The following is a 27,395-nucleotide window of genomic DNA, read 5'->3' on the forward strand; positions in this document are numbered from 1 at the left end:
CCCCTTGCAAACCGTGTGTACATTTGGGTGTGTGCCTCAGATTGAGTCATCCGAAGATATACTGGCAAGGCATCACCACACTCTGCTCATTAAAAATGCTTCTGAATCTGTGGAACAAATAAATCAATATTTTTGGCTGCTCTCCCAACCGGATTATTCACAAAGCAGAGTGCAAGATAAGGAATTTATGAACGACTGCATCCCTGTGCCGCCTTTCCCAGCAGGGGAAAGCAGGGCCTGGGTTGTCATTCTGGGAAAATCTACCCCCCTTTTATGCCCAGCAAATAATATTTTATGGCCCTGGGTTTATGGTGGTGTTTTAATGATCTGCTGTAGAAAGCGGTTTTCTCTCCAGTCACTAGAATTTGTCAAGAAAGCCTGGAGGCCATAAAAGAGGGATGGGCCCCAGGGGCAAACAGGCTCCATCTTCTGAAATAAACTAATAAAGAGCCCCAAGATGTTTACTCCTTCACCTCAGAGTCAAGACCAGCAGGGCTGTGTGAGCAGGGCCACAGATGGAGCCCTAAAGAAGACAAAGAGGCCGGAAAGGGGTCGGGGGCTTCCTCACAACCACATGGCCACAGTCAAAGTAATACCATCACTTTGTGCTGCCACTGGCCTGTGGGGAGCAAAGGCTCCCTTGAAATTAGAGGACATTTTTGGATTCTGGGTTGACTCCAGGAGGCTCTTTGAGACTCTCAAGCTCTCCTTGCACTGATCACTCACTATGCCCTCCTAACTTATGTGTTATATGCCAATTATCCCAGCACCATTTGTTGAATAGGGTGTCCTTTCCTTATATAACACTTATGTGTTATGTGTTATATGTCATATTGACTATGACCATTTCATAGTCAATGGTGCTTTGCGGGGGGGGGGGGCACTAAATGGATGCTTTAATTTTGTTTCATTTTAGGGAACCTGTGGGTCAGATGGATGTGAGTCTGAATCCCAGCTCTGCCTCTTGCTGACTGAGTGACCCTGTAGTGGTCACCTACCCTTTTGAGCCTCAATTTTCTCACCTCTACAGTGCAGATAGGAAACAAATATATTAGGATTGTTCTCATAATTGAGATAATGTACAAAAGACCTTGGTCCAGCTCTGCCTATGGAGATAGCTTGATGAATGGCAACTACTGTGATTATTTCTGCACTGTAAATGTCTGTTCCTGGGTCCCCTGGTGGAATCTGGAGAAAAACGAGGAGCCTGAGGAGAGTAGAGGTAGGGGCTGGGAAGAGGAGAGAAATGTGGCAATTATAGGATCACCGGCCATGCCTATATGACAGAATTCAACAAAGATGGGGCAGGTATGTGTTGAGATAATAATCAGTAATAAACAATCATAATAATTGCTGGCAACACTTACTGAGCTCCATGTGCCAGATGCTAGCCCTGTCTAAACTCTTTACATTCATTGCCTTGTTTCATCCTCACTACTTTGTGAGATAGATCGTATTATTATCTGCATTGTGGAGAAAAGGAAGGTTCAAAGAGGTCCTGATTTTGATAAAACCAAGCTGTTTAAGGAGTTGCGAATCCTGACAGCTTCTGATTTCACTCCACTGAACACCAGACGTGCACACAACCAGATTCAACCACATCAGGAACGCCTGATTCAAGCTCAGCTCAACGGAGCTGTCAAAGATTTGTTATTATTTCATTAACTGGCTGGCTTTGACGTCTCTGCTTTTGCCCCGCCACCATCAAGAACGACACCATCCATACTCAGCAATTCACCTTGAATTCTTACCTTGTATTGGGCAGTGCCCTGGGAATTCCCTTCTCTCTGGAAAGAGCTTGTTATCCCCGAAGGAATGAATGAGGGCCTGAGGGCTGTCTCTCCCCAGTGCTGCTCAGGTCATGTCACATCTCTGCTTAAAGCCCTTCAGAGGCTCCCCAGAGTTTATCAGATAAAATCGAAACAAGTTAACCTGGACTTCAGGATAGCTTCATCCACATGCATCCTTTGTACTTATTCTTCCCTCTGCCTGCAACGCTGTCCCTTCTGACCAGTCACCCTCACTCCCTTTAAGTCACCTCCTCATTGTACACATCAGTCTCAAAGAAGCTGCTGTCTTTTCCCCATGATTCTCTACTCCCTTACTTTGTCTGATTGTCTTATCCTGATCTAAAATTATTTTATTTACAAGTATATTTGTTTACTTGTCTGTCTTGTTTTCTCTCAATAGAATATAAGCTCCAGGAGGGCAAGGACCTGGTTGGCCTTGTTCATAGTTGTGACACAAACCCCTACTGACTCACACAGAGAACGTGTTCCAAATAAGTGAATGAAGGAATGATCTTACCTGTGGCCATGCCACTGCTAAGCAAAAGTTTGAACCCTGGTAATCTGATTTTAAATATAAGGGACTTAATCACCACACTTTATCTATAAATAAAAACAAAACTATTTTTTAGAAGATATCTCTCTGGTTTCCCATATGGGTCCCCACTTTTTCCCTTGGCCTTACCCATATAAGGCTTGCCTTAGTGGGAAGAGTTTAATAAGAGAAATAGTTTTCGTCTGAAGAAAGACGGTATCCCATTTACTCTCCCCTTTTGTCATATGTTTCTTCTGAAAAGTTGTTTGCTCCTAAGTGGCATGTCTTATGAATGGCAGCTGGTATGTTCAGTCCTGTGACACAGCTCAGCATTTTCCATTGCGTATTCTACGTGGCCCGCTGATCATCTACATGCTGGGTTTAGAAGAATATAGATTAACCGGTTCTGGGGAATACAAGTCCCTTAACTTACATGGAAGAAGCAGACTTTTTTATCAAAGAGATAGGAGAAAATGCTGGGTTTGTATTTTGTTTTATTTTATTTATTTATTTTTGGAATTGTCAATATTATATGTCTAAATCTGTGGCATAGGGCTTTGGAAATCTGATTTGACTGTTCTCAATAATTACTTTTGTTCTTAAACAACTCAAACATGGCCATACTCTTGCGTATGTATTAATAAAAGCAGGTTTTTAAACTGCTCAGCTAAGTCCATTCTCCGGAAGGGAAATCTAGAAAAGTGGAGTGTTTTCAAAGTTTTCACATTCAGCATGCTGTGAAAACAGATGGCAGAAGTATAAGAGCTCATTAGAAAGCAGCCAGCTAATGCTCAAGTTTGGTCCAAACTGGATTCAAACATATTAGGTTGGTACAAAAGTAATTGTGGTTTTTGCCATTACTTTTTTTTTTTTTTTTGATAGTCTCACTCTTGTCTCCCAGGCTGGAGTGCAGTGGTGCGATCTTAGCTCACTGCAACCTCTGCCCCCCGGGTTCAAGTGATTCTCCTGCCTCAGCCTCCCAAGTAGCTGGGATTAAAGGCACCTGCCACCACGCCTGGCTAATTTTTGCATTTTTAGTACAGACAGCGTTTCACCATGTTGGCCAGGCTGGTCTTGAACTCTTGACCTCATGATCCACCCACCTTGGCCTCCCAAAGTGCCGGGATTACAGGTGTGAGCCATGGCACCAGACCGCCATTACTTTTAATGGCAAAATTAAATAGACCAAATTCATCCCTTCCAGATAAGAAGCAACAAACAGTCCTCCTTTCATGGCCACCTGGAAAGCCTACCTGGGGACACATTTGGACAAGTGTTAGACTTTGGCCAAAGAATAAAAGTGCATCCTCAAATCTCAAGACTACCACATAACATAATTTTTAAAAATTTTTCTATAAATAAAATTGATTTATTTTTAATTGACAAAAATTGTACATACATCTGGTGTACAACACGATGTTTTGAAACATGTATACTTTGTGAAAAGCCTAAATCAAGCTAATTATTATAACATATCCATTACCTCACATACTTAACATTCTTTTGTGATGAGCACATCGAAAATTTGTAGTCTTAGCAATTTTCAAGTACACAATACCTTGTTATTAACTATAGTCACCATATTATACAATAGATCTTTTGAACTTATTTCTCCTATCTAACTGAAAATTTGCATCATTTGACCAACATCTCCTTAGACCTCGTCCCTCTCCCTACTTTGGCAACCACCATTCTACTCTTGGCCTCTGTAAGTTCAAATTTTTTAGATTTTGTATGTGAGTGAGATCATGCAGCATTTGCCTCTCTGTGCCTGGCTTATTTTACTTAGCATAATCTCCTCTAGGTTCATTCATGTTGTCTCAAATGATAAGATTTTCTTCTTTTTTAAGACTGAATAGTATTCCATTGTGTATCTATGCCACATTTGCGTTATCAATTCACCCATTGATGAACACTTAAGTTGATTCCATATCTCCATATTCATTGTAATAAATAGTGCTGCAATGAACATTTGGGAGTGCAGGTACCTTTTTAATATACTGACCTCATTTCCTTTGAATATATACTTAGAAGTGGAATTACTGGATCATATGGTAGTTTTTAATTTTTAGCTTTCTAAGGAACCTCCATGCTGTTTTTCATAATGGCTGTGTTAATTTACATTCCCACTGATAAATGTTACACAATTTTTAATATTAAACCAATGGTGAGAAAAATGGCAAGACAGCTACACAATAGTTCAACATTTCTAAGTGAAAAGGACAGAGTTTAGTCATTTAGTAAGTCACTTGGTATTCCTGACATCAAGCTGTACACAAAACATCCAGGAAGCTGACTGCATTTTTTAACTTTTCAAGAATTTCTGAAAAGTTAGAACATAGAAATTTTACATTTTTTTGAATTTTAACATGTTACCCTAATATGTTTTTTTCATTGTAAATATCCCCAATCCCCTTAAAAGGTACCTGATGTAATTCTAAACAGCAGAATTAAATCCCAAGTCCTTTTAATTTTGTATACTTTGCTGCTATAATCATCAATGGTGAATAAAATGACTCTGTTATGACTTCCCCAAAATCTCTCAATGAATCAGTGAAGTTTGGATAAAAGCTTCTTTGCTCCACTCAGTTTAATCTTCAGTTCAGTGATCTATATGTGTCCATTAAGGTCAAATGACAATTCATTGGCTTTGAAAAATATCAGAAATATTCCCAGGGCAAAAGATCCCCATGTCATTGAATGTATTTAAGGTAAGTGGTTTTGACTTAAGCAAAGATTTCTACTTAACCCAGGAGAAAAGCAGTCACTCTTTGGAAATACCACAGAATTCAGGAAAGTGAAGTGAATAATAGCAAAGGATTAAATTTACCTATTCCGGCAGGTACATATATCTACTGAGTATATACAGGAACGCGATGGCTCCACTCACGTGTCATTTGTGGACAACCCTCTTCTGCTCAACCCAGGAGCATGATCCTCCCCCTGTGGCCCTCAGTCCTTAGTCATGCAGCTATGTCATAACAGAGATTAGTGGGAACATAAGCGCCTTCCCTCTCTTGTTCAGCATGCATGCACCATTCAAGGAGGTTTGAAAATCTCTCTTTGCTATTTGAAAATGGGATTCCATCCAGAGGATATCAACATCTATTTCAAAATTTGCCAACAGAAAATAAAAGCAAATCATAAATTTAGAGAGTCAGTTTATTGGGACTGAATTATAGCTACAAAAAATAAATCGAAGAGTAGCTTAAAGCTTATGGGAAGTAAGGGCCATAGACATGACTGATACGCTATGCATTCATTCATTCATCCCGTTGTTTGCTCTTTCAACAAATATTTACGGGTCACCTACTGTAGATCATCAACCATTCATTTAACAAGCATTTACGGCCCACCCATTCATTCATTTGTCGAATTAGTATTGTACATGCCAGATCACACCGGTTTGTCCATTTTAATCAACAGATAATTACTGAGCACTTGCTGAGTGTCAGACTTGAACAGGATCTAGAAGACAGTCCCAAATGCATGGGTGAGGTGGGAGCCTCCTAAATATGTTTGTAAACATATCCTGGATGTTACTGTTGCATGGGCTGTCATTAGGCCTGTGGACTCTTAGCTCAGTAGTCCTGGAACAGGGCTAAAGGGCTGAAAGCCCAAGTTCAACATTAGGGATTCCTCCTTGTGCTGGCTGGCTAACCCTAGAAGTCTGTCCAAAGGGGGTCCAGCAAGCAAGTGAGTCACTCACCATTAGGAGACAAACACTCTGCAGTGGCCATTTCATTGGCAGGGCTTCCAAGCACTGTCATCCAACAGATGAGGCACTTTGGACTCTGGCTGGTTTGAGACAGGGAGAACTTAGAACTAAAACAGTCTCTTGTTTACAATCCCCACTACCCCACAGCAAATACAATTTTCTTCTACTTCTCTTCAAATGCACTCCCTCTACTCTGTGCTGAGCATTTTACATACATAATATCATTGAGCCTAACTGGAATATTAGTAATGCATATTAATATTCCAGTGTTACAGATGAGGAGAGTAAGCTCCAAAAGATGAAGCAACTTGCCCAAGGTCACATAGGCAGAATTTAAATGAGCCCTGTAAATCAAAAGCCGTGATTCCTGCAAAGAGCAAAAACAGAGGGGAGCAGTAGAAAAATATGAGGAGAGATGGAGAGAGATAGAAGGGAAGAGCCAAGAGAGGTGGGAAGGATGGAAGAAAAGGATGGAGAAGGGAATTAGGAAGAAAGAAATGTGCCAAGACAATTCTTCCAGAAGAGCAGTGAGAAAGAATTACATTTGTCCTCTACTTGTCATCTACAGAGGTTAAAATGAAATCCTGGCAGGATTTCAAATTACTGTATTCATGTTTAAGTCAAAATTGTATCCATTTGCCTGTTGTCATACATCTCATGAAGGGTTCACAAGGCCAAAATTAGGTGGCTTCTTTCTACTTGTTTTGTTTTGAACCCAGCAGTGCAGACTCATAATGGCACATTCTTCAGTTTGCTTCCAGGCGTCTTCCTTATGTGACAGCTATCACTGTTCATTATGGAGTTTTCACTTGAGCCTTAAGACCATGTTCATACCTTTGAACAGTGTCACCCATTCAGGGACTTGATTTCCAGGGGGATCATCAATTTCTTCCTTTTTGGAAAACTCATTAGATTATCTACTATGTATGTGCCAGGAATTATGCTAATCAGTAGGGATGGTGAACTAAATGAACTGCAGCTCCCACTCTCAAGGACTCACAATAAAGCAGAGTATCCAGGCCTGTACAATAAGGATGATGAGAGTAACACTGATTAATGCTACACAATGAGATACGTGGGAGACACGAGGCATAGAGGAAAAGCAGACACACTACTGAAGAAAGAACACAAAGGATTATGACAGCTACGGAGACAGAGCACCTAGTCGGAACACCTGTCCAGCATCAATTCTTTCTTCTGCTGTTAAGAGCACCTTTGACTCTCCTCTGAGGACTCACCTATACTCTCCTTCCAGGACAGATGATTTGGTGGGGCTAGCTCCACCCCCTGACTTAAGGTAGGGGCATGTGACTCAGGTCGGGCCCATCAGAAGAGTCATGTGACACAGACTAGATTAACAGAGATAGTCTCAGGATTTTTTTTTTCCCAATAGAGACATAGGGGAGCCAACTTTCCTTTGAAATTTTTAACCTGTTTGGCTCTAAATGTGGAGTTTCTGGGTAAGGGTTGGGGGGCATCATATAACAAAAGCAACATTGAAAATGAAGGCAGTCTAGAAGTAAACAAAGCCCAGCAATGCCAAGAAAAATGAGACACTGGTCTTCTGACCTCGTTAGAGCCCTCAGGTCCAATTGTGCCTAAGGCCATTATCCTCCTTGTCTTCTTTCTCTATTTAGTGAAATGAAGGTTTATCCCTTGCAGTTGAAAGAGCTCTGACAATACAAAAATGCTTGGTTGTTTTAGGAAAATTAATGTTTAAGTAAAAAAGGCAAAGTCAGGTTTAGAGTTAAATGGAAGATACCTGTTCCCTGCTGGGATTTGGATAGCCTCACAGAGGTTACAGGAGTTTTGATCTTCTCTTGAGGCAGAATATCTTGTCGGGCTAGGAAGAAACCATGGGAAGTGAATGCTGATGAATTAATGGTGCAGAGTGGGAGGTGATTCCATGTGTGAGTAAAGCAAGCGGCTTGGGAGTACTTTGAGGACAAGTCCATGAATGCAAAGCGGGAAGACAGTAGGTGAGGAGTTTCTCTTAGAGACAGACCACTCTGAGGCTGACTGACAGAAGATGCAGCCTGTGACCTACACCTACACCTACAGGACATCTGGCTTTGACATATTTGGGACTATCAGTGGAAAAGTCACCAACTGTCTTTGAAAAATACTCTTGATTTCCATGTTTTTTCTGATACTATTTCATTTGGAAACATAATTTAAATGGTTTAAGTAAACTAAATCCATTAGCGGTTGACTTTAAGTCTTAAAATCTAAATTTTCACAGGGGAGAAGAAAAGACCTTAGATGCCCTATGCCCATTAGAAATAAAATTTAAGGCCAGGCATGGTGGCTCACGCCTGTAATCCCAGCACTTTGGGAGGCCAAGGCAGGCAGATCATTTGAGGTCAGGAGTTCGAGACCAGCCTGGCTAACATTGTGAAACCCCATCTCTATTAAAAATACAAAAATTAGCTGCACTTGGTGGCGCGTGCCTGTAGTCCCAGCTACTTGGGAGGCTGAGGCAGGAGAATCAACTGAACCCAGGAGGCAGAGTCTGCAGTGAGCCGAGATAGAGCCACTGCACTCCAGCCTGGGCAACAGAACGAGACTCCATCTCAAAAAAAAAAAAAAAAAATTAAATTAAATTAACTAGATTTTTCCTGTGGATTCAGCAATTTATCCCACAGTAAATACTTACTGTAAGCCTCCTGTGTACCAGGCAGGGCCACAGAGTTGGGCAAAAATTAGATAAAATTTCTGCCCTTCTGGAAATGAGAAAACAGGATTCACAGTGTTTACCATGAGTTTTTTTCTTAGTAAATGTCAGCTCTTCATAGCTACCCTGCAGGATTGCACCTGGAAAATCAAGAGCTTGGGCTAAATCAGTATTGACAGAAAAATATACTATGGGAATTTGCATAAATCCCTGACACAAAGTTATTTCCTTTTGATTTGCTATTTTCCTAAATCTAAAGGGCTCACAGAATGAGAATATTGTTAATGGATGGCCATGAATACCCAGGTTAAGCACAAGCTCTGATGAGTTAAGTTTTGGTTCACTAAGAACTAGCACTCATTATATTTCCTCATAACACTAGAAAATACATGCAGTTACTATTACACATATTATTAATGTGGAAAATGCTTCCTGACAGCTTGTCATGTATTGGACATTGTGCTAAGCATAAAGGTAGCACAGGAACATTGAGTGATTTGCTTGGGGCTACTCAGCCAGGAAGTGGCAGAGACAGGGCTCAAACCTGTCTGTTTGACCCCAAAAGACTATGAATTACTGAAGTAGAAATATTCTGAGTAATTCCCTGTGGCCATGAAATCATAGTTACTTCCTCAGAGCCTCGTGTACTATTTAGATAGAGGAGAAAGCCTGGTTTACCACAGGAGTTCCAGCACCAACAAAGAGAATCAGAGATTTCATAGTGATGACAAGTTCTGCTTTCAATAGAGGACTTTCCTTAGTTATAAAGAGGGAAAGAACATGACTCTGTAATAATGACTTCATTAAATGCAGCCTTACCCATCTATGGCCCTAAAACATTACCAACCAGAATCAAAAAAGAGGTAGGACGTTTTCTCTCTTGAGAATTTTCCAAGACTTTACAAACATGACCCCATTAATCCACTCAATACCCGGATGAGATAGGTAGTTGGAAGTTATTATTATTATCACTTTCAAGATAGAATATCTGAAGCCAAGAGAGATTAAGCAATTAGTTTGGGGTCAAATGGTGAGCCAGAGACAGGCCTGGGAATGAAACAATTATCTTCCGAAATTCCAATCAAACTCAGAAACTGATTGGCTGGCTACCACCATGTGCTAATATCCAGTTATATGCCCTCCTCCTTAAATGACTGGCCTTAAATGAGATTTCTGCAGCTGCATCGAACTGGATTGGTTCAACAGCAATGTCCAAACTGACATCAGATTTTTCTAAAGTATTGGCTAAAAACTAAAAAATACAACTCCTTGCTCCAAATGTGGTATTCATTTTACCTAGTTCTTACATTTAATCAGACCTGTGCACGCACAGTTTTGGAGGATAAAGGGAGAATTGTTCTACAAAGAAGTGCTGGTTGTGTGTTCTTTTCTTTAGAGAATCTGTAGAACGTAAAAAGGTTTAGGGAGCATCTTGAAATTTCCCTGATGTTGAGACTGAGAAAAGATGAACATAAACGATCTTTGAATTGTACAAAATCTGGAATCCAATTACTCACCTTTGAGCTCATGTTCACTCTTCAGTCAAATACCCTTTACTCTTTTCATCTGTGTACTTTTAACAGTAGGTAAAGTTGTATAATCCAAAGTCATCGGTTAGGAAAAGAGAAGACTTCCAGGTGGGCCAAGAGAAATCTATTCTTTGAGCTAATAATTCCAAGGGCATACGCAAAGAAAATTGGTCTGTTGGAGAAAATGCTATTAATGACCCCTCTTGTCCAATTTTGTAAAAGGCCCTGCCCCTCCAAATTCCTGAAGCAAATTTTTATTCCTTTCTGTCCACTTGAGTCTTTGGTGATTTAAAATAAATTACTCTGTTATCAATTTTGACTGGTTTGGGGCAAGGTGAGGTTTTGGTGAAATCGTTATTATCAAAAGGAAAATAAGGCCCCATTTAGTTAGATCGGTGGGAGGGCAACAACCCCTTTACAACTAGCCACACGTCATGCTATGAGCTTGTTCTTTAAGAATTCAGTGGCCACTTCTGGATTTGTTGGATTTCAGTTTCTTTGAGCAGCCAAATCAGACTCTTGGAGAAATTCTTCTCCCATGACTTCATAATTTCTGGAAGTACAGGAGATTTGGGACTGGTCACCTTAAGAAATTCCAATTCTGTCTCCTATCACTGCTCAATCTGTTCAATCTTTTTTCGACCCCTTTGGTCTTGTGCTGATGGGGTCAGCTCCTTTCAGAAAACACCAACTGTGACCCATGCCTACTGCAGGAATGCTAGCTTGCTAATGCACAGACATTGTGGGGAAACAATTTTAAAGCTTATCCATTTTCTTTCTTTTTTTCAAAAATCGAACACTTTTTGTGGAATCAAAAGTCAAGACAATTCCTTCCCTGCAACTTAGTTTCACCTTGTTTCTCTCAAGCTAAAAACATAATGTTCAGAAACCAGAACATCAACTAGAGTTTGGGACCCAAATCTGACACTTTGCAAAGAACTATCTTAAGCATTTCCAAATGGAGTTATAATGTCTTGATATTTCCAAAAGTCCTAGTAGGTTTCAGACATGGGATATTTTCATAGAACCCATTAAGCTACTATGTTTGAAGAATGTTGAACAGCATGGCAAAGAATCATGCTGTAAAATCAACTAAGACAGGCATTTTGTATTACAAAAGAAACATTGAAAACCACGGCTACGGATTTTGGACATAGGCAAAGGTACTGAGTCCTAATCAACCCATGGCTAATCCTAAAGCCTTAAATTCTTATAGATGTGTGAATATGTAGCATTTGTGTGGGAAAGAGGAACTGGTCCTATTCAAACTGAAGGCTTATGGTGCTTATGCCATATTGGCATTAGGCCTTTTTCTGTTTTTCTAACCAGGCCCACATTTCTTATCACACAAGTTGGGCAGGTCTTTCCTGAATTTTTAAAACCTGGTGTTTTATTGTCCAAAACTCTTGCTCTCAACTTGAGTTCATGTGTCTTGTGGAAGTACAAGTGGTAATTATACAAGTCTTTCCTTCCCTGTCATTGGCAACAGTAACCAGGGAAATTTACAGCCCCCAATATCCAGATCTGGAAACTGGTTATTAAACGTGGTCAAGGAAAACCCTGACGTGGCAAATGGGATCTGAGCAAGGACCAGCTCAGCAGTGGTTCTTGTGAGAGAATGGCTGGGAGTCAGCAATCTTACTTGATTGAACATTTTTATTATTTGTGATTTTATTACTGGTAATAATAGCTATCATTTCCATTTGTTCCGGATCTATTATGTGGTTGGCATTGTGTTAAATGACCATTTGATCCTTGTTAAAAAACAAAAACCCAAACTTCTGGAGTTGTATTACAATTTTAGGATGAGGAAACAAACACAGAGAGACTGAATAACTGGCCGAGGATTACTTATTTGGCGTGCTGTGGAGTCAGGATTTTAAGAGACTGTAAACCCAGATGCACTCAGGGGTCAGGCAGGTTACACACAAGGGTGAAGTTGGCCAGGTGTAACATTTTAGAGCGAAGTGAGGACAAGAGAAATGGCAAGCATACCCAACACTTCCACAGGCTTGCAGGGCTCCAAGCCTACCACTACTGCACCATCAAAAAGTTTTAGCCAGGTGCAGTGGCTCATGCCTATAATCCCAGCACTTTTGGAGGCTGAGATAGGAGGATAGCTTGAGGCCAGGAGTTCAAGACTGGCTTGGGCAATATAGTGAGACCTCAACTCCATAAAATAAAAAAATTAGCTGGGCATGGTAGTGCGTACCAATAGTCCCAGCTACCCAGAAGGCTGATGCAGGAGGATTTCTTGAGCCCAGGAGTTGGAGGCTGCAGTGAGCTATGATTGCACTACTGCACTCCAGCTGCAGCAACAGAGCAAGACTCTGTCCCAAACAAACAAACAAACAAACAAAAAACAGGAGTTAGAGAATAAATTTTGGGGCACGGTGGCTCACACTTGTAATTTCAGAACTTTGGGAGGCCAAGACAGGTGGATCACTTGAGGTCAGGAGTTCAAGATAAGCCTGGCCAATATGGAGAAACCCTGTCTCCACTAAAAATACAAAAATTAGCCAGACATGGTGGCACAGGCCTGTAATCTCAGCTATTCAGGTGGCTGAGGCAGGATTGCTTGAGCCTGGGAGGCGGAGGTTGCAGCAAGCCAAAATCATGCCACTGCACTCCAGCCTGAGCGACAGGGTGAGACTCTGTCTCAAAAAAATAAAAATAAAATAAAAAAAGAAAGAAAGAAAAGAAAGAAATTTTTAAGACATAGTGCCTGCCCCCAAAAAACAAAAACAAACAAACAGAAGAAACCCTGAAGCCTACATTTATTCCATAGGCCTTAGTTTTCCAACCTCTGTGATGTGAAACTGGATTAATGCTTGATGGCATTAAAATTTTTTAGGGTAAACCTATTTTTTTTTTTTTTTGAGAAAAAAAATTGTTGCCCAAGCTGGAGCTCAATGGCGCGATATCGGCTCACCACAACCTCTGCCTCCCGGGTTCAAGTGATTCTCCTGCCTCACCCTCCCGAGTAGCTGAGATTACAGGCACGCACCACCATACCCGGCTCATTTTGTATTTTTAGTAGAGACGGGGTTTCTCCATGTTGGTCAGGCTGGTCTCAAACTCCCAACCTCAGGTGATCTGCCCGCCTCGGCCTCCCAAATTGCTGGGATTACAGGCATAAGCCACTGTGCCCGGCCTAGGCTAAACCTTTTAAATAAGATAAAACAGAGAGGTAGAAAAGTACACAAATTGTAAGTATATCACTTGATGAATTTTCACAAACTGAACATGATCATGTAATAAATTTCCAGGTCAAGAATCCCAACTACTAACCCTATATATTAATTTTGTCTTTTTCTGAGCTTTATATAGATAGAATCACATAGTATGTCCTCTTTTGTACATCTGCTTTCACCCAGTAGGCTGTAAGATTTGTTCCTGTAGCAGCAGGAAGCAATGGTTCCTTCTGAAGAGCTTTTATTCTCAAATCTGGTGCTTGATTTATTCACCCGACATATTAGTTCATTCTAACGCTGCTATAAAGAACTGCCCAAGACTGGGTAATTTATAAAGGAAAGAGGTTTAATTGACTCACAGTTCAGCATGGCTGAGGAGTCCTCAGGAAACTTACTATCATGGTGGTAGGCAAAGGGGAAGCAAGGCACTTTCTTCACAAGGTGGCAGCAGGGAGAAGTGCAAGCAGGGGAAATGCCAGAGGCTTATAAAATCATCAGATCTCGTGAGAACTCACTGTCATGAGAACAGCATGGGGGAAACCGCCCCACTGATCCAGTCACCTTCCACCAGATCCCTCTCGCGACATGTGGGGATTATGGGAACTATGGTTCAAGATGACATTTGGGTGGGAACATAGCCAAACCATTATCACCTGAGTATCTTATACCTGTGCAAGGAAGGAGGAAGACTTCCTTCTCTGAATGTAGATTCTAAAAATGAAAACAAGCTGCTCTAGGACTTTGTGAGAGTTGTGGAAAAGTTTTGCTATTAAAATGTGTTTTCTCATGAATTGCCTTGTTCTGTCCACTCACATCCCATATCAGGTAGTTGGGAGCTATGCTGTTCCCACTGATTATATTCAAAAACAGAGGTCACATGCAGTTACGTGATTGTATGCTTTTCCCAAGCACAGGTGTCGCAAAATGGTTAGACAACTGAGATTTTAGTTGAGGTATATTGATTACCAATCTGATGCTATTGTCACCTGAACACACACCCCTTAGCATGGTACCCAAGGCCCTCTCCCACCTCAGGGTTGGGGGGGATCTGTTCAGTCCTCTGTCACTCGGTGCTCCATCTGCAACCCCAAGGATGTTCAGGGATGCCTGTGAGGTGAGCTGGGCTGGTGCCCAGAGACTGAGGGCTTGGAAGAAATCCAAGAGGCCCGAGGGTAGCAAGGTTAAATACAGTGCACTGAGCTTTATCTAGGCTCTCCTTTTCCTTGTGTCTTGATTTCCCGTGGGAGCCACAGCCTTTCTGTGTGGTAGTCCATTCTCTTGTACTATTGGTTAACTATGGAAGTCAGTGATGAAGCCACCAGCCCCTTCAGGCCCTGTGTGCCATGTGGCCACGTTAGAGATCAAATGCATCCCAGAAACACTAAGTGGGATCTGAACCTCAGCCCCTAATGTCTCACTGGTCTGACCTGTGAGGTACCTCAATACCTGCCCTAAGCAGAAGAGCCTGCTGGGCACTGGGTTCAAAGCCTGGCTCCACCACTTACTATCTGGGGGACCCTGGGTGAGGTACGTAAACTCTGTAGGCCTTCTTTTCTTTGTCTGTAAAGTGAGGCCAATGATAGTGCCTGCCTCAAGGGATTCCTATGAGGATAAGAGTTCATGTAAGCAAAGCCTTTAGCACAACACTGGCATCAAATATACAATCCAGAATTGCATGCTGCTTCTGATCATCTCTGTGGTGCTCCATTTCCTTCACTGTAAAATGTGGGTCATGACAATATCTACCTCGTGGGACTGTTGTCAGGAATAAACAGAGTCGATCCACCTAAGTCCTTAGCATTGTGGCCAGGTTCCTAGCAAATGCTCAATAATGTTGTTATTTATTAGTAGTATGATTATTATGACAGATCAGTAATTCTATGAATTAGGATGTCTCTCCAATCTTTTGTAATGGCAGTCCACAGATATCAGATGCAGTCAAACCTCCAGAGTACCAAACTTAAGTCTGTGTGCTTCCATGGAGCTAAAGGTACAGATGAACCTGCAGTTGGAGTCCAGCAGTGTGTCAGCCTGGTACCCTTCTTACCAAAAAGACCAACTTGTGGGTAAAGAAGCAAAGGTTCCATGTGGCCAGATGGGTTTACATAGCCAGGCCTGAATGCCAGCTGCTGCTTCAGGAAATTCTAGGAGGCAAGAAATTCTTGTCCAACAAGAAGTTCTCTTTCTATAAAAAGGCAATAGAATGGAAAGGGCCAACAACTTTGCACGTACCCCCAAAAGTACCCAACTTTGAGGGAAGGTCACATGTGGTGGCTTTGAGCCCAGAAATGTTTCTTTGAGTACAGAAACAAAATGACATTTATTTCCCCCATGTTGTCAAGGGGCAGCTGGAGGGAGGTTTTGTTCCTTCCTCTCCTTCTCAAAGAGCTTCAGGGACACATATTCCTGTTTCAAGAGCTCTGAGGACAGTCTTGGTTTGCCATGAACTTACCATGTGTGTGTGGATCAGTCACTTCTGACTTGGCCTCAGTTTCTCCATCTGGTAAAATGAAGATGTTGGATTACATGACCTCTAACATACTTTCTAGCTCTGACAATCAATTACTCAGTGATTTCAGTCATGGTAAGAATTGGAAATTCATCCCCTGGCATATAAATCAAACCATTAAAGGAACCAGGGGCTGGTTCTGCAGGCTAAAAAAGGACAGCTAGCAATGAGGGTCTTCACTGATCCACAGACACGCTGTGAAGGCTGGTGAGCCCTTGCATGGACGATTGTGTGTGTATCCAAGTGGTGGCAGGGCTAGCTAGTATTTTTGCCTGCCTAGCTTTCTTGTCCCTCTCTTCTAGAATAGAATCCATTTTCCCTTGTTGGAAACTGCTCCCCCCACCCCCACCAGTGAGGCTGTCAACCACATGGCCTTGAAAAAGGTAATTGTGTGCATGATCCAAAAAAGAACCACCAAGTGTCCCTTTAGGGGACAGATGTAGATGTAGCTCAGAGAGATAGTCTCTCCTCTAAAAATCAAAACTACTCAAAGCTGTTGGAAGTCATCTTTACAACCAAGTGGAGAGAGCTTACCAGAGTCCAAAGCCAACCCAATAGAAAGTGCGGAGGGAAACAGGGAGAGAAGAAGGAGGGGAAAGGGAGAAGAAGGGGAGAGGGAGGGAGAGACAAGAAAAGGGAGAAAGAAAAGGGAGAAAAAGGGAAGAGACAAAAGATGGGAAGGAGGAAGAGAGGGAGGGATCAGGAGAGACAGAGGAAGAGATTGAGAGAGTGAGAAAGAGAAAGGTAAAAAGAGAAAGGAAAGAAGAAAGGAAGAAGGGAGACAATGACAGTAACTTAAATTTCCTAATTTGAACTTCTGATTTTCTAATTTGAACCTCTAGATCCAGATGTACATAAAGGAAGACTTACGTCTTTGCCTTTCCAGTTAAATGAGCCAATAACTTCCCTTTTTACTTAAGTCCATAGGGTTCTTCAAATGGGGATCCATGACCCTCAAAATGTTAGAAACTGCACAATTGGAGCATTTATTAGAGATAGAATGAACTCACTTCAGAAAGAAACAAGGTTTATTTGATGAATATAAATAAGGCGATCAGCACAAAGTACTTCTCATACACATGATAACAAATTTATGAACTGTACATACCTTGTACATTGTTCTACTAGACACGAGGTTACAATGACTGGCTAATACATGCCCACTGGTAGTTTCCAGGGTTCCTTAGTTTTATTTATTTATTTTTCATATCGATGTCCATAATCACATGGTCAATATCACAACCCACATGCCACTCACTTGAAGAAATATTACAAGAAGCACTATCAAACGAGGGTCTCGGGGAATTAGATACACTGACCCTGGGCAGCATTCAATCGCCACTCTACACAAAAACATTGCAGATAGAGCTTACGTCAACACATTTGAGGTCTCGTCATAAACACTGTTTAAAATGTAAATTGAAACCCACTTTCAAATGAAAGTTGACACGCTGTTAACGTGCATACTGGATACACAAAAATCATTAAATACAAAATTGTGACTGTACATCGAAATCAAATGGGGTATAAAGCACAAGCCTGCTTTTGCACAAAGTAAGACCAACTTCTCCTAAATGTTAGCCCAAACTTCTTTTTTCAACTATGTTATGATTAGAAGGAAACCTGCTAAAGTTTGCGCAAAGGAAATAGCTTCCCAACATCACAGTGTTTGTTGTAAACCCAGAGACTATTCTTAATATGTGAAAAAGGGATATTTTTGGTAACCCCCAAACATCAGAGAATATTACACGAAATGGGAAAGGTTGTTATGTTAGAGAGAATTTAATTTTTAAGGGACTAAATGATATGACCTCATAAAGGTAAGATCAGTAATACTTTTAACCAATGAAAGTTGGGCAGAAAATGATCCCTCCAAACAAGAGCTGTGACAAAATTGGCACATACATAGAAATAGCTAGCTATACATGGGTTGGTTTTTTTTTCTGTTTCAAGGACCCTATTTTCCCTACTGGATTTCCTACTTCCTACTTCAAGTATTCAGTTGCAGAGTTCAGGTCAAGACCTGGTTGTAGGAGGCAGTGAGAACCACTTCTTTGAGGACATCCAAACTGTTCACTGGGACACATTTGTGGCCTGGGTTTTCAGTGCAACATTGTGTCAAAATGTGCTAAATAAGCTTGCAAAGAACTCTGCTTACTTCTCTAACCAAGACCTAGATCCCTCTGACAGTTAAAGGACAAACTTTTAAAACATGAATGCATTTGGATTGTTTATGCAACACGTAAGCATTACATAGTTTGTTATACTTACTGATGACAAGAACAAAGCCAGAAGCAAGAAACCTGCTTGAGTATCTTAACCGCGAATGCACCAAGAAAGAATGGTGCAACTCAGGGACGGTTTCATCTTCCCCGACAAATAAGGTGTTTGTCTTTTAAATATCTCTATGGCTCACAAGAGAGGTCCAGAGTTAATTGCACCAACATTTTAAAAAGTAATAATAATGACTAAATTCAATGCAAGACTTCAGGGACATCTGTTTAGAATCCTTTCCACAGCAGCAAAGAAAGACAACTATATTTATTAAGGCCACTCATGCTTAAATTCACTGTTTGTCCTTTAAAAATGCAGGTTTTCATCTCCCACTTGCATACACGTGGAAGGGTTTCTTCCATTGACAAGAAAATGGAGCAATACAAGAGTTGCACATGTTTGCCAGACTCAGTCATGAGTTTTATGAAGTTGTAACAATTTAAATTGTTTCTTAATATTCAGAGGAAGCAGTAGGAGTTTAATTCTCCTTAGTACCATATCACTGTATGTAAAAGACCTCAAAATTTGGTCTTTTTCCCTGGCATGTGCTTTAAATAATGACTGTATCCACATACATGTTGTGTAGAGCTATATACAGAGACACAGCTTTTGTGATTGTTCCTCATTCATCAATGTTTTCATGTTTGATGCTGAAAATGCTTTGGAATCCATGTTGCAGACACATTTTCTTTAAAAAAAAAAAAAAAAGAGAAATGACCCTTCATTTACAGAAAATCTAAGCTTACACTGTTTGCACAGCATTTGGATCTTGAAATGTGAATGAGTCCCAGCTTCTTCATGGAGACCTGCATGTACCGGGATGGTAAGAGTCTGAGGCTTGGTGGCGTCCCCACCGTGGGGATGTGCAGAACACAGGGACTAGAGATATGCAGGTGCCTCAGACTTTTGCCACTCTCCAGTACATGACTGGGTAGATAAAATTATGAATGATCAATTTAGATGTGCCACGCATTGTCAGAGACACACACCATGTTCTCATAAGGCGATTTCTTGGCAAGTATTAGTGGTTTAAAAAATTGATTTCATTTCCAACCTGGCCCAGAGGTGACTACTGGTTACACCCTCAAAATGCGGTTCTTCAAACAACAGATTAAAGAAATAGAGGAGGGTAAAGGCTCGCAATTTTTGGTGTTTTTTGTTTCTTCGTCAAACACTCCATGCATCATGATATATAAACAACACCACTCACTCACAGCGAATTTATACTTTTTGATAATCTAATGCATCAGGAAAGACCAATTAGACTGAACCAGCAGGATACTGGAGATGAGGCTAGTTGTCCAACAGAAGCTGAATCCACAGATAAAATCCCATGGAGTTCAAATTTATCCAATGATGTTTAAGTAACATAAACAAAATATTATCAAATAATGACATTCAGCAAAGATGATCACATTCAAAATGCCCGCATCCCAACAAAAATGGAGGATCTGTCACTTTTCTCCTCCTCTGCATTCTTCCTTTCCATCATAACCAAATCCATGAGAAATGACATGAGGTGGTGAAGGAAATATCAAGTAGAACAGAATCACGCTCAATAAGGTAAGTGAAAACTCCCTTTCAGTTCTGATGAGCCGCTCCAGGTGGTGGTGGACAGTGATGTGAGCCGCACTGCAATAGATTATCAGAATATTGCTGCAGAGCTGCACATTCCCTTTATTCAGCCCTTCTGATAGCTGCAACAAGAAAGCATATAATTTAGCAGGGGAAGAAACTGGCAACAATATCTGAGATAATCCTGGCAGAACGTTTCCCACTCTTCACCCCTACACCAGCCTCTCCACCACTCTCAATGGTTGGGGTTGGGTGGGAGTGGGGAGGGGGTAAGGGGAAGAAACACAGAGGAAGGACAAAGGAAACAGAAAGATGAACTATGTCCTGCAAATGCATCTGAGAAGAGGACTCTTTCAAAATATGTCACATATATGTATAAATGTCTCTTGATATACAAAAAAGGAAATTGAAGGGAAATATGCCAAAATGTTCCAGTGATTATTTCCACATAATCGGACTATATGTCAACTTTTATTCTCTCTATGCTTTTCTACAATGATGATGTTTTTAAAATTATTTTTTAACTTGATTTTATGGAGATTAAAGAATTAAAGATGGTTATCAGAGAACTTAGCATGCACTTAAAAACCAACCAAACATAAATGTGACAGTCATCCATTTGTCTATTTACTGCCCTGGGGAACAGGTATCCAGAAGCACCCCAAGGTTTCTCACTGTCCCAGTGAGGGGCCCAGAGTGTGGATACAACTGCATCCTGGGAAGCAATAGTGCAATGAGTGAGAAGGGGGATCCCTCCCACACTACTGCTTCAGATGAGGACTTTCTTCCCTGCTGATGCTCAACTTTGTGTGCCTGTGCCATTATCATTCACATATGGCCTGTGAGTGCTTCTGGGTTTCCAGCCACATGAGCTCAGCTATCTGGGAAATACGGCAGGGAGAGGAAAGATCAAACATACACACACACACTCGTGTACACACAAGTCACCTTGTATATATATCCTGAGCTGTCTCATTTGGTGGTTGATATGCAGCATTTTTCGAGTCACGCCGACTAACAAGAATGCCAAAGATCCCAGTGTCTGCACAGGTAGCCAGCTATTTCAAGCCATCGTTAAGTAGTGCAAATGAAATACGTGGCTTGGATGAACTCTGCTAATTCATACTCTGAGGACTTTGGTGTAACCCTTCTGGTTAAGAAACTTGAATCGGGGCAAAAAAATGACTTTTGCAGAGCCAGAAAGTTAGGGAGTTCCTAGAGCAGATCATATTACTCATTCTGGCACATAAACTCTCTGCAAACTTTGTATGAAAATTGTAAGTCAGAGCACGCTTTCTGTTTCATGAGCTGTGCATAGCTCTAATTCTTTTGTGCATTAAGCATTTCTTAATCATCCTTTTAAAGGGCTGACCAATATATTAAAAGGCCACATGATTAAAAGGTAAAGAGAAACCCTAAGTAGTATTAAAATGCACCAGTCTTTTGTTTTGTTTTGTTTTACAGATGGGGAAACGAGTGAAAAATAATTACAGTGAATGTCTGATGTCCTTGATGTTTTTCCAAGATAAAGTAGCAAAGAACAATCATTTATTCAGTTGTGAGAAAGATTTCCAGCTGGGCAGCAGGTCACAAGGCAGAATACAATGCCCCACAATTGCAGCAAACTGCTTTTGGGTAAGGTTTATGCTGGAGACAAGAGAATTCTCAAAAAGTGTAGCCATTCTTTCAATCGAACAATCCATTCACCAGGAGGCCTAAATGGCTTTAAGGAAAAAAAGAAAAACAACAAGGAAACCTCAAGTGACACCGCCAGCATTTAGAAATGCAGATGATCCCTTCTGGGGGGGCAAAGAAGCATATGCTTTAAAAAAAAAAAAAAAAAAAAACGAATCCTGGCTTCCAGCAATGAGCCAATCTGGGCTGCCACCCACTGTGAGATGATCCCTGGCCAGTCCTCCCTCACCTGGACAGTCACAGTGGCCCTCACCCTTCTCCAGCTTCCTCTTACAGCACCCAACTCTGTGCTTTCAACGCAGCAGCCAACAACAGCGCCATTTCAATGGTGACATCCAGTCCATAGTGCATTCCCGTTTACAGTTTACAACCCCTGTTTACAACCCTGTTTATAATCCCATTGCCCTGAGAATGCAGGACTGATGGACTCCTGGCCATACTGGCGAGGCCCCATCTGGCCTCTCTCTCTGCCGTCCTGTACTTACCCCTGACATTCCACTCTTTATGTTCCACCAAAGCTGAGCTTGCTTCTGCAGCCCTAAAAATTTATTTTCTCCCCATCTCACAAGCGTGTCTCTCTATCTAACATGATTTACACCAGCTCTTTATCTGATTGATCCCTGTTTATTCCTCAGTTTCAGCTTGGATGTCATGTCTTCCCAAGAAGCCTTTCTTGACCCTCTCGGATGTGATATAGAGTGGGAAGTCTCACATATACTGCAGGGTCCCCTTCTGATGAATTGTCTAGGCTTGTACATCCAATAGAGCGTGTGTGCATCTATATATATATATATATATATCTTTTATTTTAAGGCAGGGTCTTGCTCTGTCACCCAGGCTGGAGTGCAGTGGTGTGATCATGGCTCACAGCAGCCTCGACCTCCTGGAATCAAGCAATCCTCCTAGCTCAGCCCCTCAAGGAGCTAGGACTACAGGCACATGCCATCATGTCTGGCTAATTTTTGTATTTTTTTACAGAGATGAGTTCTCACTATGTTGCCCAGGCTCATCTCAAACTCTTGGGCTCAAGTGATCCACCTGCCTCAGGCTCCCAAAGTGCTGGGATTACAGGAATGAGCCACTAAACCCAGCCTACCAGTTTAGAGAGTACCTCAGGTAGGCAGAATCCTTAAATCTATTCCTTATCCAAGATTCCCTATCCTAATCCCTGGCACAGGGAGTGAGAACGTTTCAGACCACGTTTACTATAAAGTTACCTTACAGATGTAGTTACTAATCAGTTGACTTCAAATTAGTCTAAAGGGAGATTATCAACTAAGCGAGGTGGCACATGCCTGTAATCCTAGCACTTTGTGAGGCTGAGGTGGGTGGATCTTTTGAGCCCAGAAATTGGAGACCAACCTGGGCAACATGGCAAAAACCCGTCTCCACAAAAAAAGTCAAAAATTAGCTGGGTGTGGTGGATGCACCTTTGGTACCGGCTATTTGAGAAGCTGAGGTGGGAGGATCAACTGAACTGGGGAGGTCGAGGCTGCAGTAAGCCGTGATCGTGCCACTCCAGCCTGCCAACCCAGTAAGCTGGGATTGTGCCACTCCAGCCGTGATTGTGCCACTCCAGACAAGAGTAAGACCTTGTCTAAAATAAAAAATAAATTTTTTTAAAAAAGGGTGGATCTGAGTGGACCTAATTTAATGACAGAAGCCCTTTAATAGCAGAGACTTTTATTTGCTGTAGCAGAAGAGAAAGTTAGGGAAATCTGAAACCAGAGGGATTGGCTGTGCTGTGATGGAGGGAGCCAGGGGCAAGGACCTGAGAGCTTCCTATAGGATGTGGGAATGTCACCCAGGTGACTGTCAGCAAGGGAACAGGGACCACAGACCTACAACCACGAGGAAATGAATTCTGCCAAAAAGCCGAAGGAGCTTGAAGGTGGATGCTTCCTGGAGCCTTCAGATTAAAGTCCAGCTAAGTCCACCTTGACTTTGGCTTTATGAGATCCTAAGCAGAGAACCCAGTTGAGCCCATCTGGACTTCTGACCTATGCACAAAACTGTAAGCTAATAAATGGGTGCTATTTTCACCACCATATTTATGGTAATTTGCTATGTAGCCATAGAAGACTAATACAGCACCATGCTGGGTCAGGCAGTGTGCTTGGTGCCAGGAATATAATAGTGAGAAAAACAGACAAGGTCCATGCTTTCATGGAACCTGTATTCTTGGGAGGAAGACAGAAACAAATAGACACACAGATCAATACATGAATGAGAATGTAAACATTTGCACCATGAAGAAAAGGAACGGGGAACTGTGATAGGGATGCCTAAGATTTATTAAGTGACTGATGCCAATTATGATGTCAATCTTTATTTTCTTTTGATAGGAAAAGATGTCCGTCCACAACTTTTCAGTGGAAAAAGCAGATTACCATTTTATATGCATAGCTTTATCTCATTTTTGCATCAACATGCACATAAACAAACATTTGCAAGTGTATACATTAGAATATTATTAATATTTATCTCTGGGTGGTGTTTTTAAAATTTTCCCCTGTATTTAATTTTTATTTATTTATTTATTTTTGAGATGAAGTCTCTCTCTGTTGTCCAGGCTGGAGTGCAGTGGTGCAATCTCGGCTCACTGCAACCCTCTGTCTCCCTGGTTCAAGCGATTCTCCTGCCTCAGCCTCCCAAGTAGCTGGGACTACAGGCATGAGCCATGGTGCCCAGCCGTTAACATTTTCTCCTTCAGACTTTTTTTTTTTTTTTTGCGCTTTTTGGATTTTTTTAAACCTAAGAATATATAAATAGTATCATACTAAAATATAAAGCTATTTTCTTTGTGGGGAGAAACCAGTATTGGGTGGGACTGCTGCTCTTGACTTGGTTCTAGGTGGGGGTGTGTGAGGGGCGGGGTGGGTGACTGAGCACAGCAGTAAGATTCCGCCCCAGGACAAACGCCCCAGGGAGAGCAGGCTATAAACGTGTGGTGTCTCACAAATATTCCTTCAGACTGTTTTTCTTTGGAATAAAGACACCTGCCCGATTATGGCTTTCTTCTCCTGCCCTTTCAGTAGTGATTTGCAGAAACAGGCTGGGAGAAAGGGGTCTTTGGTAAACACGGAGGGGTTAAAGGGGAAACTGTTTAATAACAGTAGTAAAACGCAGGCTATTTTTGACATCTGGGTTAATGTCCATTATGTTCCATGTGCTTTCCAAATGTGTGCAGTGTGCCCCCAGGTACAAAAACAGACACCCATTCACGACGGCTTCAGATGCCCCTAACACGCTGCACGTGGTGCCCACATAAAAGGCAAGCCCCTGATAGACTAATTAACAACGGTTGGAGGAGAAGAGCTGCTCCTTCTGGGGGCAGCGGGCATCCTGCAGAACAGCTCCATGAAGCCACTCTGCTCACAGGAAAACCCAATAGAGTCGTTTCTGCTAAAAAAAAAAAAAAAAAAAAAAAACTATAACTACATCTGTGTTATTACTTAACATCTTTAAAAACGGGGTGGAATGGGTTTCCCGTTTTCCTCATGAAGATTTATTTATTATTGTTGTGATCAAAGTGGCAACAAATTATGTTAAGTCATTTAATTTTCTTGATAGAAGCAACCACCTTGAAACCATAATTCAAAAATATGAGTGGAGAGCAACATTTTACCTTGAGAGTGGACTCCTACAGCTCCACGGGGCAATAAAATGTAACACTTCAGAACCCAAAGGGCTGGGGGCTGGGATGGGGGTGGGGCGGGGCCAGCCCTGTGCTCAGAATTGCACACTGCTGTTAGGGATGACGGAGTTTGCTGGGAGGAGGCAGTGGAGGGACTTGGTATTTCATCTTTGGTTTCTGTGCACGGGGTATAACTCACCCATAACGTTTTAAATGAAGGGATTCAAATGAATATAGGCTGTGTACATCAAAATGGCAGCACAGACTGCTATGTCTCCGTAGGATTTATTTTTGTCATTATTATTGTGGTCAGAATTATTAACAGCTACCATTTGGTGCATGCTATCTGCCACCACCCTCTGTGTTTTGCATTAATTATCTGAAACCAGCTTGATAGCACTGAGGTACTGATGCAGTTGGTTAATAGCCCCTCATGCAGATGAGGAAACGAAAGCTTAGAAGAACTGGATGCTTTTGGTAAAATTCCCCAGCTCCCTGGGGCCTCATTTGAATCCAGGTCTTTTGGACTCCAGCGACCATTCTCTCCAGAGACCATTGCCTCCTTGAGGCAAGCATTTCCTAAACCTGTCTTTTGTGTCCTACTTTTCCCATTTTTGTAACCTCTCCACAATACCTGTGATATGTAACTAACATTTTTTTAAAAAATTATCTAAAAACTGGCCGGGTGCAGTGGCTCACACCTGTAACCTCAGCACTTCGGGAGGCAGAGGTGGGCGGATCACTTGAGTCCAGCAGTTCAAGACCAGCCTAGCCAACATGGTGAAACCCCGTCTGCACTAAAAATACAAAAATTAGCCAGGCGTAATGGCGGGCACCTGTAATCCCAGCTACTAGGGAAGCTGTGGCAGGAGAATCACTTGAACCAGGAAGGTGGAGGTAGAGGTTGCAGTGAGCCAAGATTGTGCCACTACACTCCAGCCTGGGTGACGGAGTAAGACTCTGTCTCAAAAAAAAAAAAAAAAATCAAAAACCTAAATGTTTCCTTTTTAAAGAAATATTTATTTTGCTACCATAATAGAACCATTATCTGTCTAATATGCACTATGATAATTGTATGGCTATTAAAGTAAAAGTGCTTGTTCACAGAACACCTAAAACTATCTCCTGGATATGCTCTCCTTGCCTTCAATCAGCCTTGCCTGCAAGATGGTTCCCAGCGCCCAGCCATGGCCTTCTCCCCACTGGCAGAACCAGGCATGAGTCGGCTGGTCTTGCATATACTCTGGCCACCAGCCAGCCCCAGCACCACCCTAGTCTACATTTTGGGCTTTTGTCTTCTCAAGGGCAGAAAGCAGTGAAATAAAAAATCAGATATCTGCCATTTAACACAAGCATTAGGTACTCTATGCACTTTTTAAAGCATTGGTTGAGTAGAAATGTATTTGATTGTTTTTCCTCAAAAGAATACCTTCTTTAACAGGAGAGACTGCCCATGGCCAAAGGTCTTTGTCACTCTACTCCAAGGTTTCTCCATCTTGGTACTACGGCCATGTGGGGCTGGATGATTCTTTGCTGTGGGGGCTGCCCTGTGCATGGTAGGATGTTTAGCAGCATCCCAAGCCACTGCCCACTAGATGCCAGTAGCACTGCCCCTCTCCCAGTCATGCAATCAAAAATGTCTCAGGACATGGCCAAATATCCCTGGGAGATAAAATTGCTCCACTTGACAACCATTGGCCTAATCGATTGTTATTGTACACAATTGGTTGACTGTGCTGTTTTAAGCAGTGATATGTTGGTAGATATGTACAGTATATGCATACATGCATCTACCAACCTATATAAGATATGAACACTTTTGGAGAAATAAAGATTAATTTCTAAGCTGCTTTCATATTATTTCAGAAACAGCTGCATAGATTTAAAAGTCCTGTGGAAATAGGTAGGTACAACCTCAGTAATAAAAATAATGAAAATGTACAACTTTTCTGACATAAAAATAGAAATGCTACAATCCTGAGATAGCGAGACACCTAAGACACTTGCTGAGTTAAGTGAAAAGGTGAAATCTAGTTTAAATTTATAGCATTCCTTCAGTGTCCCTCTAGGAGTTTGGCATTTTGCCAAGCTTCCTTGTTAAAAATTTGTTAAACGTGTTTGGCATTAATGCAAACACAAAGTGGTCATTTGTTACAAATTCTATTGGAATGCATTCATTTAAGGCAATGAAGTAGTTACTAGAAAAGAAAAAAAAAGTTCATTAAGTACATTTTAAAAATACAATGATGTATGCAGTGTGTAACTGTG

At 41.6% G+C, this 27,395-nt stretch overlaps 1 protein-coding gene across 5 annotated transcripts in view; it reads right to left on the minus strand.

Moving 5' to 3' along the window:
* Positions 1 to 16,956: 16,956 nt before the first annotated feature.
* The window catches only part of ERC2 (ELKS/RAB6-interacting/CAST family member 2), a 976,550-nt gene continuing 966,111 nt past the window's right edge, over positions 16,957 to 27,395 (minus strand). For 2 of the 5 annotated variants that reach the window (XM_055110956.2, XM_034956693.3), the window contains one exon: positions 16,957 to 19,917. In XM_055110956.2, the coding sequence (XP_054966931.1) occupies positions 19,675 to 19,917 (243 nt within the window). In that variant the 3' untranslated portion in view covers positions 16,957 to 19,674. The remainder of the gene's footprint in view (positions 19,918 to 27,395) is intronic. The other 3 variants (XM_063602456.1, XR_010111441.1, XR_010111442.1) reach the window with 3 other exon arrangements.

The sequence above is a fragment of the Pan paniscus genome, chromosome 2 (genome assembly GCF_029289425.2).
Source record: "Pan paniscus chromosome 2, NHGRI_mPanPan1-v2.0_pri, whole genome shotgun sequence".
NCBI classification, from domain to species: domain Eukaryota; kingdom Metazoa; phylum Chordata; class Mammalia; order Primates; family Hominidae; genus Pan; species Pan paniscus.